The sequence below is a fragment of the Gopherus evgoodei genome, chromosome 3 (genome assembly GCF_007399415.2).
Source record: "Gopherus evgoodei ecotype Sinaloan lineage chromosome 3, rGopEvg1_v1.p, whole genome shotgun sequence".
Lineage (NCBI taxonomy): Eukaryota > Metazoa > Chordata > Testudines > Testudinidae > Gopherus > Gopherus evgoodei.
Window position 1 is genome coordinate 170,899,065 of NC_044324.1, and position 15,108 is coordinate 170,914,172.

General features: G+C 46.5%; 1 protein-coding gene across 10 annotated transcripts in view; it reads left to right on the forward strand.

Annotated features, from left to right (window-relative positions):
* Positions 1–15,108, forward strand: part of TMEM63A (transmembrane protein 63A) — a 60,828-nt gene that overhangs the window by 31,446 nt on the left and 14,274 nt on the right. For 9 of the 10 annotated variants that reach the window (XM_030557400.1, XM_030557392.1, XM_030557394.1 and 6 more), the window contains 7 exons: positions 1,025–1,178; positions 2,027–2,133; positions 4,722–4,808; positions 5,506–5,568; positions 12,335–12,497; positions 13,552–13,657; positions 14,752–14,919. In XM_030557400.1, the coding sequence (XP_030413260.1) occupies positions 1,025–1,178; positions 2,027–2,133; positions 4,722–4,808; positions 5,506–5,568; positions 12,335–12,497; positions 13,552–13,657; positions 14,752–14,919 (848 nt within the window). The remainder of the gene's footprint in view (positions 1–1,024; positions 1,179–2,026; positions 2,134–4,721; positions 4,809–5,505; positions 5,569–12,334; positions 12,498–13,551; positions 13,658–14,751; positions 14,920–15,108) is intronic. The other variant, XM_030557402.1, reaches the window with a different exon arrangement.

The following is a 15,108-nucleotide window of genomic DNA, read 5'->3' on the forward strand; positions in this document are numbered from 1 at the left end:
GGCTGCATTTTAGTAGTGGGCTAAGTGATTCTCAAGTGCTGAAATGCTTTCTAATTCTGTTTTATTTTGGTGAAAGTGCACTTTACTTCATTCAAGGAAAGGGCTACAGTTTTTTTCTGTCCCACCTCCATTCCTCCTCCACATTACCAGTTATGTTTCTTTAACACTTTAGACTTTCCTGAGCTGATGCCATGTCTGCTTTTCTGTTTAAAATACCAACATCAGTCAAACTACAAAAGCTATATCTTATGTCAAGGAAAGAAATGATATTTGGAGAGACAGTAGGGCAAGAATGCATTTTACTCTTAGCTGGTGTTCTACGTTTTTCTGTTTTATAGCACGGACATTTTAAGACCTTACGAATTATCTACTTAGTTGCTTATATGGCCCCCATCACCATAGCAGCTGAGAACCTTAAAGACATTTAGGGTATGTCTACACTACGAAGTTACGTCAATTTTATAGAAGTCAATTTTGTAGAATTTGATTTTATACAGTTTATTGTGTATGTCGACACTAAGCGCATTAAGTCGCTGGAGTGCATCCTCACTACCGCAGCTAGCATCGACTTACAGAGCGGTGCACTGTGTGTAGCTATCCCACAGTTCCCGCAATTTCCGCTGCCCATTGGAATTCTGGGTTAAGCTAGACGTTCTGTTGCAAATTGCTGTAAGGAACTGATCCTTTAGTGATATCAATTTGGTTAAATAAAACTTGGAGAAAATTCAGCCCCCACCCCCCAACAAAGCCCAAACTGGGAAAGGTTTTTAACTTAGGTTCATTTTATTGATTACATAGGGGTAAAAAGTGACCCTCCAGCAGTCCAGCCCATGCAATTATGCTAATTTTTCATTTACTAATTAATAACTAATGGCAATTTGGACTTGGTTAGTGAATTTGGTTTTTTGTATTATGACTTCTAGTTATATGAAAAACCCAGTTTATTTAAAAAAAAAAATACTGTCAAGTGACAAGTGATATCTGTGTACCAGAAAAAGACTTACTGATTCTTTTCTGTTAACAGGAACAATTTTTCAGTGCGTGGGCTAAGGTGGTGGTTTAGATGGTTTTGCATTAATTTGCTCCTTTTTATTGTGCTGTTTTTTCTGACAACTCCTTCCATAATCATCTCCACCATGGACAAGTTCAATGTCACCAAACCTATTCGTTACCTTAATGTGAGTATCACTTGTTTTTGAGTTTAGTAGTACACCAATATCAAAATGTTATAGAAAGTGAACAAGGAAGTGAGCTGGCCAGGATATGTCTTCGCACTAAGACACTATGGACAACATTATCAGCTGGTATAAAGCTGAAGCTAGTGGAGCTACACCAATTTATACCAGCTGAGGATCATCCATGCCTATGTGTTAGTCAATTTCAACCAGTTCAAATCCCCAGCAAGGGCTGAAACTGATGCAAATTTTTAAAAAATAAATTCAGAACGATGTCCTCATAATTTGTGTCTTTTTGTTTTTTTTAATAAGGATTAGCCTGAAATCAGTTCATTTGAGACTTTCTGTGATCATACATTTTTATTTTACAAGAACAATTAAAATATATCTTAAACTCTATAATTTAAAATATAGTAACTTGGAGCAAAAAACAGAACCTCCAATCCAAACTCCTTTTAAGTTTAGAATTGTATGTGTGCGTGTGTGGGGATGACAACTCAGATCTGAAATTCTAAAATAAAACTTCATTCTTACATTTTGGTTCAAGTTGGATCCAGAACCAGGAAGATGCCTACATCTGGTTCCAGTTCAGTTCCATCTGAAATTTCGCACAAACTGAGTTTTCAGTATCTTGGAATCTAACCTCAAGCCCTAGCTTTGGGTTTTCCTTGTACCAAAAACTCTGATTGCTAACTGAACCCTAATCTGTATTGGGACATAGTTTCCTCTGTCCAACTCTAATATAAATGGGTTGCTTACCTATAAAAGCTAATTTCTGCAGCATCTGTTCTTCAGCCTCAACAGTATTAGAGTATTTGCACCTGTCTTTACTTTGTATTTATTTATTTTAGACTCCTATCATTAGTCAGTTCTTCCCAACGCTCCTCCTATGGTCCTTTTCAGCTCTGTTACCAACAATTGTGTACTACTCAACACTATTGGAATCCCACTGGACAAAGTAAGCAATCGATTTTCCTCTCTTTTTAACCTTGTGCCATAAACCAAGTTACTGAGAAAACTGGAGAAACTGGGTAAACTTCATAAAAATTATAGGTGGAAAAGACCTATTAAGGCCCATCTAGTCCATTCCTTGCCCAGCACAGGGAAGTCTGTCCTCTGTCAAGAGCTTTATCCATTGGCAGATTATTTCACAACCTAATAGATCTTCTTGATAAACAGTCGAGGAATTTTCCCTGTTTCGTAGTAGATCCAATGAATAGCATCCAGCCTTGTCTTGTTTTTTGGTTGGTTTTTTTTGGTCCCCTATGTGTCTCTTCTCTCCCCCCCCCCCTTTTTTTTTTTGGGAAGGCCTCTATTTAACAGAGAAACTTTGTGCTTGACTGACAGAATATCTGTCATTCAGAAGCAGACTCTCCATACAGCTGGTTTGGACCTCTGACTACAGACACTGGTGATCTGTCACAGACTAATCTGAATTACAAAAGTACTGCCTTCCCCTATGTCTGTATGTGAAAAATCATCCTTACTGAGTGTCACGTACATTTGTCTTAAATGAGTGTTCTTAAGTATTCTACGTCAGTGTTCCCAAGATTACACTAATGGGCTGCAGTGGTGCTAAGGGAAATGCATGGTTCTTGCTTTTGGTAGATGGAGCTCTAATGGACATACCTGGGGTTTGGCCCACCAGATTTCTTGATGTACTTCCACCTGAGGCTTGTCGTGGATAGGAGCCAAATTAACAATCTCTTGTTCTGCCTTTGCCCATAACATTTGTAACTGATGTTTCTTAGATAAAAAACATTTTATCTCAGAAGAGATGACACTAACCGTATTAGTCAAGCAGCCCATCTGAATCTGTGGGGTTTTTTTCCGGCACATTGCCCTAGTGAAACTGGCACAGTGCTGTCTGAAAAATGAGATTGAATACGAGCAACTAAGAGGCTCTGAGCATCACATGTGTTTGGAGACTAGCCTTGAATATCCAGATGACCGGTGTCTCAAGTCTACATGCCTGCAGTGGAGGGCTGTGGCATCACTAACCCAGCTATGATCCGGATTAATGTTCAGAAACAACTTCCATATCTCCGTAAAGAAAGATATGGGCCTGCTTGGCTCAGGTTAATAGATACACTGGTGGCCCTTGGACACTCTTGTCTCCAGGGTGGATAAAAATCAATGATTTATTTATTTATTTATTTTATTTATTTTTAAAAATCAAAATAATCTGATTTTTTTTAATTTAAATTGGAGTGTTTTGATAAAATACTTTTTGAGGAAAAATCCTATCTAAAGATAGTTTTACTTAAGATACATTATAGCTCAAAGATATTTCATCATGGAATAGGGATTATAAATTCTAATTCTATAGTATTAGACAATATATTCATGGAACTCATTTACAAAACTTTTCTTAAAAATTACAATAGTACGTGGATTAGGGTCCCAATTTTATGGGGTTCCACAGGCTTCATATAGATTATTTAGGTCAATTTTTCTATATCTAGCCAATGGGACTCAGTGCTCAGTCTAGAAGATACCATCAGAGATGCTTAGTTTTGCAGGTCTCAAACTGGATTTGTCTCTCCAGAGGTAACATGCTTGTTGTCAGCAAAAATGGTTTTAAATAAATAAATATATAGAGGTGAGAAATACGACCTCTCAACCCTGTTGTCCCTCTGCATATTTGTGTACATGGAATCAATCCCTTACCTCTCTAAAAGTGCAAAGTTTCAAAAAGTTCAATGAATAGAAGATTGCTGGGGGCAGAATAGATCTGACAAGGAGGAGAAGCGAGGGACTTATGCTTGTTTTGTTAAAATATTATGTTTGCTGTTGAAGAAAAAAATCCTGTCTACTTAACGTTGTTGTTGTTTTAGTTAAATAAAACAATTAAATACCTGTCTGGTGATGTTCTAATACAGCATGGTAAGAAAATCCTCCAAATACTAATGATTAACCTGTTGAATTGGAGCTAGATCACCTCCCAATGACTTCATAAATATCTGCTTCAGTTACCTTTTGGTAAATGAAATAACCAAACAATCACTAATCTGAAAAGTTTTCAAAATAAATCAGGGTTTAAAAAATGTATAGTGTGTACCTTCTAAAAATGAAACCTGCTTCTGTCTCTGAGTTGTGAAGAATATGGATTAAGGTTACGACAGCTAACAAGAATGCACTTTTATGTAGGAAACCATGATTAAATCGAGTCTTCCTGACTAGTGATTTTTAAATCATGATTTAAATCAGTTTGATTTAAATTTAAATCCACCCTGCTTCTCTCAGTGAAGGGCATTCAGACTTCTCACAGCAGCTAACATTTTACTGCCAAGGTCCTTCAGGAGTCGTAGTATATTCCATGTAAAGATATATTTATTCGAGGTGGGGAGGGGAGAATACTTGGAGACCTCACTTAGCTGAACTAAAAGTTGGGGGGAAATTCAAAAATAACTCAACTAGTTTGTGTTCAGAAAACATTATAGATTCCTCCACTTCTGGCAGAAGAATTAGTGGAGTTGGAAGAGGATGAAAGCTTGTGTTTAGCAATAACAGTCTCTTACTCAATAACCTTTTCCTCTTTGGTAGGTCTGGAGAAAACAGAATAGTGATGCATAAAGTGTACATTTTTTTGATCTTCATGGTGTTGATTTTGCCTTCCCTTGGTCTGACCAGGTATTCAACTTTGTTCTTAAAGTTTGAATATTTTATAATAGCAGTTGGTCTCCTTTGTTTCTGTAACCAGCCCTCCTAGAGATGTATAGCTGTTTTCATTGTTTGTTTTAACTTGTGTTTTGTTGTCATAATGCCCTAAATTGCCTTTCATCTGAGGATCTCAAAGCACTGACATGCACGTAAGGAACTGGGCCTCACAAATCCCCTGTGAGATTGGGAAGTATTTCCAGCTGCTTTCTGTAGCTAAGCAATATTAAGCACTGAGAGATTAAATGTCTAAGGTACTGAGGGTCACATAGAAAGTCAGTGGCAGAGCCAGGAATCCAGACCTCCTGACTCCCACTCTTGTGCTTTAGCCACAAAATTATCCTTTTCGTTGCCCACCTTCTTTGCTCCAGTAACTCCCATCTGGCTGTCTCCCTGGGCACTGTGAATGTCTGCCTCCGGCACACTGTCTGCTGAAGATAAAACAGAAACATGAGCATTAAATGAAACACTTCCATTTTATTGGATTCCAAGTCTCCCTTCCCACTTTTGACCAAGCAATGTTCAGTCATTACAGTAGACTAGAGTAAACTGCAGTTTATACAGTTAAAACTCTCTCCATTTTAGAAGACCTTGGTTGGTTGGTGGGTTTTGTTTGTTACCGCTGTGTTGAACTATGGAGAGTGACTGATCTTAACTATCTTTCTTCTAGTCTTGATTTTTTCTTCCGCTGGCTGTTTGACAGAGAGTCGGCTGAATCTGCAGTCAGGTTGGAGTAAGTATTAGATACCCTCTGATATTTCACTGTAGTCTTTTTGCCAGCTAACCTTTTTTAGTGCATAATGAATGTGTGTAATTATGGATGCCCTATAGTATAACATTGGGATTCAGAATGAATGGTGGGATGTGAGCTCCTTCTAGGTTATTAGGAAGAGGAGTCATGGATCAGAGTCCCTTTGTGCTGGGCACTGTAGAGAAACACCTAACAAAGAGATGGTTCCTGCCACAAGAAGCTTACAGTTGAAATATAAGACAGAAGATGGATGCAACAAACAGGTGGGGGCAGGGAGAGAGCACAGTAAGACAGTATGTTGAAGGTTGTGCCATATCATTGGAACAGGAATCTTCCCTAGAACTGCATTAAGATCTTGTTGTTACAGAAACTGATTTAGAAGGGGAGAAGAAATAAGACGGTTACTCACCTTTGTAACTGTTGTTCTTCGAGATGTGTTGCTCATATCCATTCCAGTTAGGTGTGCGCGCCGCGCGTGCACATTCGTCGGAAAACTTTTACCCTAGCAACTCAGTGGGCCGGCAGGTCGCCCCCTAGAGTGGCGCCACCATGGCGCTCCATATATACTCCTGCCGGCCCACCCGCTCCTCAGTTCCTTCTTGCCGGCTACTCCGACAGTGGGGAAGGAGGGCGGGTGCGGAATGGATATGAGCAACACATCTCGAAGAACAACAGTTACAAAGGTGAGTAACCGTCTTTTCTTCTTCGAGTGATTGCTCATATCCATTCCAGTTAGGTGAATCCCAAGCCTTACAAAGGCGGTGGGGTCGGAGTGAAATGTGGCAGAATAAAACTGCTGAGCCAGAGGCTACAGCCTCTCTTGACTGCTGAACCAGGGCATACTGCGAAGCAAAGGTATGGACCGAGGACCAATGGAGCTTCGCGACAGATCTCGTGGGTAGAAACACGAGCCAGCAAGGCGGCAGATGAAGCCTGAGCCCTGGTAGAATGCACAGTGATGTGGCTTAGGGAAATATGAGCCAAATCATAACAAGTGGGGATGTCCGCCATCACCCAAGATGAGATCCTCCGAGAGGAAAACAAGCAAGCCCTCCCTTTGGCCCGCTACCGGGGCAGAGCTGGGGCACCTTAGGAAATGATTCTGTCAATATAATGCGAGCACTCCACAGATGTCCAAGGAGTGCAACGGTTATGCCCATTGCGTTGAGCTGTGGGTAACATGAAAGGCCAAAACACCTTAGGGAGGAAAGCCGGGTGCGGTCATAACTGCACCTTGTCTTTGTGGAACCTAGTGTACGGCGGAACCCCCGTAAGAGCTCTGATCTCAGAGACCCGTCTGGCCAAGACTAGGTTGAGGTCCCAGGGCGGGGCTGGGCGGCGCACCCGAGGGTGCAAGCGCTCCAAGCCCTTGAGGGACCTCGAACCCATAGAGCGTGGGACACTGAACGTCCATCTTAGCCTGCTGGAAGGTAGAGATGGCTGCCGAGAGTATCCTCAGCGATGATACCGCCAGGTCCTGCCGCTGAAGGCCAGAGGCAGGCCAAATAGAGGGGGTCGAGACCTCAGCAGGAGCAAGATCGAGCGTATTGCAGCTGTAAAAGAAACGCTTCCACCTGGCCCGGTACGTTGACCAGGTGGAAGGCTGCCTGTCACCCCGACTCAGGTACGCAGCAGCCACCGTGAGGCGAAGAGGCTGCAGGTCCGAGTGACGAAGCCTGTCGTTGCCCTGAGTGATGAGGTCTGGGCTGACAGGCCGAGCAACGTGGTATGCCAGTGCTGCCTGGACCACTCTGGAGTGATCATGATGATGCGCGCTCTGCCCCTGTGGAGTTTGAGCAGGACCTAATGAACCAGTGGGAACAGTGGGAAGGCATAATGCAGTTGGCCTTTCCACGACATCAGGAATGCGTCCAAGAGCGATTCCGAGGAGAGACCTTGGAAGGAGCAGAACACCTGGCATTTCCTGCTCTCGCGGTGAGCGAACAGGTCTGTGTGAGGAAACATCTCCACTTCCGGAAAGCGGGACGCCTCACATGGGGCAGAGTGATCACTCGTAAGACAGGAAAGACCTGCTGAGTCAAAGAGGTAAGACGTTCCGAACGCCTGGGAGAAAGGACGTCGCCAGCTCCATCGAGTGGGCCATGCAAAAGACCCGGAAATGGATGGCCTCCTGACAAAAAATGGGGGGAGGACTATGTCCCCCCTGAATACTTATGAAGCACCTGGCCATTGTGTTGGCTGTAAACACCGAGATACAATGGCCTCGCAGCTGCCGCTGGAACCCCTGGCATGCCAGGCGGACTACTCTCATTTTTGGAGCATTAATGAGGAATGCCAGCTCCCTAGAAGACCAAAGGCCTTAAGCTCGGAGGTGACCATGAGCACTCGAGCAGAGAGATGATGCGTCCGCCGTCAGGGGCAGTGAGGGCTGGGGCGGATGAAACCGCATCCCTGTCCACACCAAGGAGGAAGTTAGCCACCACTCTAGGGAGCCTAAGGCGTTCGAGGGAACGGTGACTACCATGATCATTGGCTCCCTGTCCGGGCGGTACGCCGAGGTGGGCCGGACTTGGAGAGGACGGAGGCGGAGCTTGGTATGTTTGGTTACAAACTTGCGGGCAACCATGGACCCAGGAGACTGAGACAAGAACGAGCTGAGGTCGTTGGGAAAGCCTTCAGACCTCAGATGATTGTTGCCATCGCCTAAAATCTCAGTTGCGATAAGCAGGCTCCAGCTAGGTAGGAGACCAGGATAGCCCCTAGGAAGCCCAACCTCTGCGTGGGAACCAGAGTGGATTGCTCTATAGTAAACAGCAGGCCTTGACCTGTGAATAAGACCATGGCGATGTCCACGGGCTGAGTGGTTTGTGTCTCAGAGTCTCCTCGGATAAGCGAATCGTCCAGATACGGAAAAACGCATATCCGACATCAGCGACGGTAGGCGGCGACTATGGCCGTAAACCGGGAGTATTGACAGTCGGCTATAAAGCGGAGGCATCTCCCGTGCGGAGGGAAGATGGCATTGCGAAAGTACGCGTCCTTCATATCCAGGGTGGCATAGTAGCCCCCAGGAGGCAAGGATGGAATAATGGTTCCCAGGGATACCATGCAGAACTCCAACCTTATCCTAAACCGGTTGGGTCCATGCAGGACCAGGGAGGTCTGAGACCTGTGTTCGAGTGGGGGACTAGGGCATAACGGGGGTAAAACCCCTTACCCCTTTCGTCCGCTGAAGTGGGACAGGGCTGGAGCAAATTAAAGGTGGTACCTATGCTCCATCGTGCGCAGGACCCAGCGATCTGAAAGTAACTGGGGCCATGCCAGGAGAAAGCAGGATCGGGATCCCGTCCTGCGACTGGTACACCGCCCTCAGGCGAACCTTGGAAGGTCCGTCTTTGGTCCCAGTGGTAATTGCGAGGGACCTTGACTTTGGCTCTTTAGGGGTCCTGACGTTTGTCTGCGACCACCTTGGCCTTGCCGTTTGCCAGAGTTCTGCCTCTGGCTAGGCACAGAGTATGGCGGCTGGGGCCAGAAAGGCCTGCGTTTGGTCGCTGGCGTATACATGCTGAGACGCATTAGGACCCTATTGTCCATCAGGCTTCGCAGTCTGGGGCTGTCTCTGCTGCGAAGATGCCTTTACCAACAAAGGGTAAATCCTGAATGGCATACTGCAGCTCCGGCCGGAGGTTTTAAAAACCTGAAGCCATGAAATGCACTTCATGGCGACACCCAAGGCCAGAGTGCCGGCCGCAGAGTCTGCTGCGTCCAACGAGGCCTGGAGGGACGCTCTGGGAACCTTCTTTCCCTCGTCCTCCAAGACGGTAGCGAACTCCAGGTGGGAGTTTTGAGGGAGAAACTCCTTCACCCAGGTGCTATAATTATCGCAGCTAAGCAAGGCTTGTTGCTTTGCTACCCAGAGCTGCAGGGCCCCTGCAGAGTACACCTGGCGGCCAAGCCTGTGCATTCGCCAAGCCTCTTTCCGCTTCGGGGCTGGCGCCCGCTGGCCATCATATCAGGATCGTGGTCCTGAGCATAAAATCTGCGCATATGGGATGACACGGATGCGCGTCCGGACGGCCATGGAGGTACTAAAAGAAGGCACAGGCAGAGTCTCTGACTCACTCGGACCTTGCCCAACTCGGAGAAGGGCTACAGGAGTCAAGGTACCTGCCCCGGTGCCAGAGGTCGGAACGGTGCCGATAGCGGGTCGGCGAACGGGATACCGACCGGTGCAGCGAGTGTGACCAGTACCGAGGAAAACAGCACCGGGACTGCCAATGGCGTCCGGCGTGCCGACAGGACGTGGAGTGTCTGCGGGACCGTGATCATGAACGGTGCCGCTCTGCTGTGCTGACAGGGGACAGTCCCCTGAAGAGACTGTATTACCCGTACCGGCGGTGCCCGGGTCAGGCAGCACTGACTCTGTCATGGCACTGAGAGCCCTCGCCGTTGGTAACATCTCCGGCGTGAAGGGAACAGCAGGCTCAACCACAGTGCGTACTGGGGAGCTGTCAGGCACCGGATTCGACGGCCCTCGTGGGATCGGGATCCACGGTACCGAGGTCATCAGAGCTCCGGTAGGTGCCGGTGCCGGGCGAACCGAGTTAGATAAGCTGTCTGGCTGCGGTGCCATCCGCACTGAAGCAGCGGGAGTAATACGCTCAACCACGGCGCGTGCCGGGGAGCCGTCGGGCACCGGATTCGATAGCCCTTGTGGGACTGGAATCGACGGTGCCAACGTTGTCGGTGCCGGGCAAGCCGACTTAGACTAGCCCTCTGGCTGCGGTGCCGTTGGCATGGAAGCAGCCGGAGCAGGAGCTCAACCACGGCGCGTGCCGGGGAGCCGTCAGGCACCGGATTCTACGGCCCTTGCGGGACCGGGATCGACGGTGCCGACGTCATCGGTGCCGCAGCAGGTGTCGGTGTCGGGCGATCCGACGTAGACGAGCCCTCTGGCTGCGGTGCCGTTGGCACGGAAGCAGCAGGAGCAATACGCTCAACCACGGCGCGTGCCGGGGAGCCGTCAGGCACCGGATTCTACGGCCCTTGTGGGACCGGGATCGACGGTGTCGACGTCATCGGTGCCGTAGCAGGTGTCGGCGCCGGGCGATCCGACTTGGATGAGCTCTCTGGCTGCGGTGCCGCTGGCACGGAAGCAGCAGGAGCAATACGCTCAACCACAGCGCGTGCCGGGGAGCCGTCAGGCACCGGATTCTACGGCCCTCGTGGGACCGGGATCGACGGTGGCGACGTCGTCGGTGCCGGGCGAGCCATCCTAGACGACCTCTCTAGCTGTGGTGCAGTTGGCACAGAAGCAGCAGGAGCAGTAAGCTCTACCACGGCGCGAGCCGGGGAGCTGCCAGGCACCGGATTTCGTGGTCCTGGGGGACTGGAATCGACGGAGCCGAAGTCATCGGTGCCTCTGCAGGTGCCGGTGCCGGGTAACGCAACTTAGGCGAGCTCTCTGGCTGCGATGCAGGTGGCACGGAAGCAGCGGGAGCAGGGGGCTCAACCACGGCGCGTGCCGGGGAGCCGCCAGGCACCAGCAGGAATCGTAGACTCTCTCGACCTCGGAAGAAGGGAGCGGTGCCGAGTCGACATCGGTGCCGGCGACGGTCGGTGCCGAAAGGCCTTGGTAGTACCGGCGGGGTCCGGTGCCGAGGCGCTTCTGCCCGCCGCTTGAATATCGCTCGGCGCCCAAGGTGGAGGGGTAAGTGAAAGTCCCGCACCTTTTTGTTCTCGGCTTAAAAGCCTTGCAAATGGGGCACTTATCTGCCCTGAGGCACTTCAAACAGGAGTCATGTAGATCTCTCTTCGGCCGCGGCTTCTGGCAGGCCGGGCCCCTTTTAAAATCCGGTGAGCCATGCATGGCTCCGGCACTGGGCTCATGGAAGGGGCTACTTCCTGAACCCCGCTAACTAAACTAACCATGTTAGCAAAGAAAACCCGTATAACCATACAAATATATATATAAAAGGGTTATAACTGCATAATTATATACGAGAAAACGAGTAGCTAGGGAAGTGGAGGTCAGCTAAGCCGCGCTCCACTGTTCCAACGACCGACACGGGCGGTAAGAAGGAACTGAGGAGCGGGTGGGCCGGCAGGAGTATATATGGAGCGCCATGGTGGCGCCACTCTAGGGGGCGACCTGCCGGCCCACTGAGTTGCTAGGGTAAAAGTTTTCCGACGAATGTGCACGCGCGGCGCGCACACCTAACTGGAATGGATATGAGCAATCACTCGAAGAAGAACTTCATGTTTTTGTTTGGCATAGTGGTATCGAAGATCAACATTTGCAGATGTTGGGTGATGGCTGTTTTTTGTTCTGTTTTTGTACAGCACCTAGCACAACGGGAGCCTGGTCAATAACTCGGGCTCTTAGGCATGATCGCAAAACAAATATTTAAGGCATCTCTGCTGAAAGAAACCACTAGTCTAGTATCTTGCCGCCAACAGTGACTTGAAGTATCAAAATGGCTCCCTCATCCAACATAAGCCACCTAGCAGATTGTACTGTATATTCTTTTCAAATTAGTGTAACTTCAGATACTGTTTATATTCTTATAGAGCCATGTTTGATGGCATCCTACAAAATATGCCCTTACAACTGCATGTAGAGAATTCAGCAGTAGGCACTTGTAATTAAACCACTGGATCAAAGATTTTGCAGCCATCTTTTGTAAAGCTTTGCCGTGTTTGTTCTGAAGAGGAGCTATTTTCCAAATGTAACCTGTCCCCATTGCAAACCCTCTGCCTTTTAGTCACTGACTCTGTTTCCTTGTAGATGTGTCTTCTTGCCTGACCAGGGAGCCTTCTTTGTGAATTATGTGATTGCCTCAGCTTTCATTGGCAATGGGATGGAGCTATTGCGCTTGCCTGGCCTCATCCTCTACACCATACGCATGATAATGGCCAAGTCCCCTGCTGAGAGGAAAAACATTAAACAGGTATAAGAGCTTCTCTCAATAGCCTGGGGGCAATAAAATCCTAAACAGCCTATAACAAACTACAATCCTTACACAAGAACAGTATGTGCCCTCTTCCTTCACAGCTGCTAACTATCAGCTGTGGTTGTTCCTCGTGGTCTTTCTTTTGCTCAAACTACAGTTACATGTCCTCTCCCTGAGCAGCACAATGTGGATATGTAGGAGACTGTACAGTTTGAGCCCATGCCTGATTAAAACAAGCCATTTAGAGCCCATTTGTCCTTACTTGGGGCCTGAAAATCAGGTCCTCAGTCTCCACACCACCTCAAAATGAGAACTTTAATTAGGGAGTTGGCAAACAGACTTAGTTTAAGCCCACTTGTAGCCACCACTTTCTTCCCCTCTTTACTCAAAACTTCATATGAAATTGATCTCTTTGTAGGTTTGAAAAAAGTTGGCTTGTTAGCGTTCACTTCTGTTTATGTCTGCTGTGCTCTGAGGGTGTGAGAGAGGCTCTCTGTACTAGGATTCCAGCCTGAGAGGATCAGCTGACCACTCAAACACTTGGGATATTTACCAAACCAAACTGCAACCTCTGAACCTCTAGAGCTCTGTCTGCTCTGAAGGCCAATGCACACAGCACCACAGAGGTTAAACTATAATCGCTATAGAGATCAAAGTTCTGACAGCACAGACACAATAATTTTTTTGCCCTGTGGTTGGACATAGCTTTTCCCCATAGCTGAATTTAAGGAGGAGACTGAAAACAGGCTCCTTGGGGAATTCTCTTGACAGAAATATCAGTTTGCTGCAAGCATCCTCTGTGTAAGCTTTCAACAACTTTCTCTCATGTTCTGGGACCAATGTGGCTACAACATTGTATACAACAATGTTGAAAGCACGTAATTAATATACATACCACTTGCGCATCTGTAACTAGTTTGCCTGGGTGTCTCAAAAAAACATGTCCCTCTGTTGTGAGGCGAGAATAAGGAAGGGGTAAACTGAATTGTTCCCTTTCTGAATCTTGTTTAATCCTTGGAAAGCTAACATTTGTGTTTGGTTTTTTCCCTAGCATCAAGCATTTGAGTATGAGTTTGGAGCAATGTATGCCTGGATGTTGTGTGTATTCACTGTCATCATGGCCTATAGCATTACATGCCCCATTATTGTCCCATTTGGTAAGTTTGCCAATGAGTTGTGTGCCCAGGGCAGGGAAGGGGGGGAGAGGTTTGGTCTGAGCACATGACCAGGAGACAGGAATTCCTGAGTTCTTATCTCAGCTCTGGTAGTGACTTTCTGTGTCCTTGGACCAAAACACACATCTGCTCTGTTGTGAAAAATAGGGAAATACGCAACCTCACTATGTGGTGTTGGGGTGAATTAATGTCTGTACAGTGTTTGGAAGCTGAAAAAGCACTATGTATATGATGATGATTCTATTTCTACAGCTTGAGGAATATATTAACTCTGACTTTTGTACAGCTTTAACCATTAAGGATGGAATTTCTAATTGAAAAGGTTTAGTACCATGCTTTTCAACCATATTAGCTTTTCATTTCTGCTTTCCTCTGTGCTCTCAGAGAGGATGTCTACATGTGACTTTCAGCCAACGAGGTTCGGCAAAGTAGCCAAACTTTCAATGGGAATTTGCTGCTAAATCCCTTAGGCACTTTATGAAAATCTCACCCCCGAGTTCCATCAAAACGGATGAAATACAACATAAAAATAAACACAGTGCAAACCAGGTGTTCTGGTCCTGGTATCTATGAATGTTTTTATGTCCTAGGTGAATAATAATAGAAAAAAAGGCTAGACGGAATCCTGAATGCTGATAGGAACAGAACAAATATACAGCTGCACAAACGTGTCATTACTCTAGGTCACAAATTAACATAAAAGTAAAACTATTTTCTCAGGGGAAAGTTTGTGAAATAAACTTTGTATCTATTAAATGGCAGTGGGAAACATGTAAGATCTGGCCTAAACCCACAAAAATAGATTTAAGACAATTTTGTCTCTCTCAATTCTCTGTGCTCCATATTGTAAAGATTTGAGGGTACTACTGCATACAGTGCTGCAATTCCTAGCTGCCACTGGAACTTGGAACATTTTGGCTTTTATAGGGACCCAGTTGACTTGAAATAGTCATTTAAAAAAATTAAAAGTAGTTTTAGGAATCACATATGTCTGGGTTGCCCTACCAATTTGTGACTTTTTTTTTTTTTTTTTAATATTTGCAGTTTCAGTAACCTGTCTCTATCCTCTTCTTCAGGTTTAATATATATACTGCTGAAGCATATGGTTGATCGCCACAATCTTTACTATGCATTTCTCCCTGCTAAACTGGAGAAGAAGATCCACTTTGCAGCTGTGAATCAGGCCCTTACAGCTCCGATCCTCTGTCTGTTTTGGCTCTATTTTTTTTCCTTTTTGCGACTAGGTAAGGGTTCTTCATCACTGATCAGCTTAAAATATTGTTTGATGATCTTGTGGTTAAAGCAGAGGGACCAGGATTCTGCTCCCAGCTCTGTCATTAAGTTGTCTAGAGTCATGTGGGAAGTTTCTTAATTTCTCTGAGCCTCTAGTTGTGCATTTTTAAGACAGGGATAATAATCCTTACCTGCCTCAT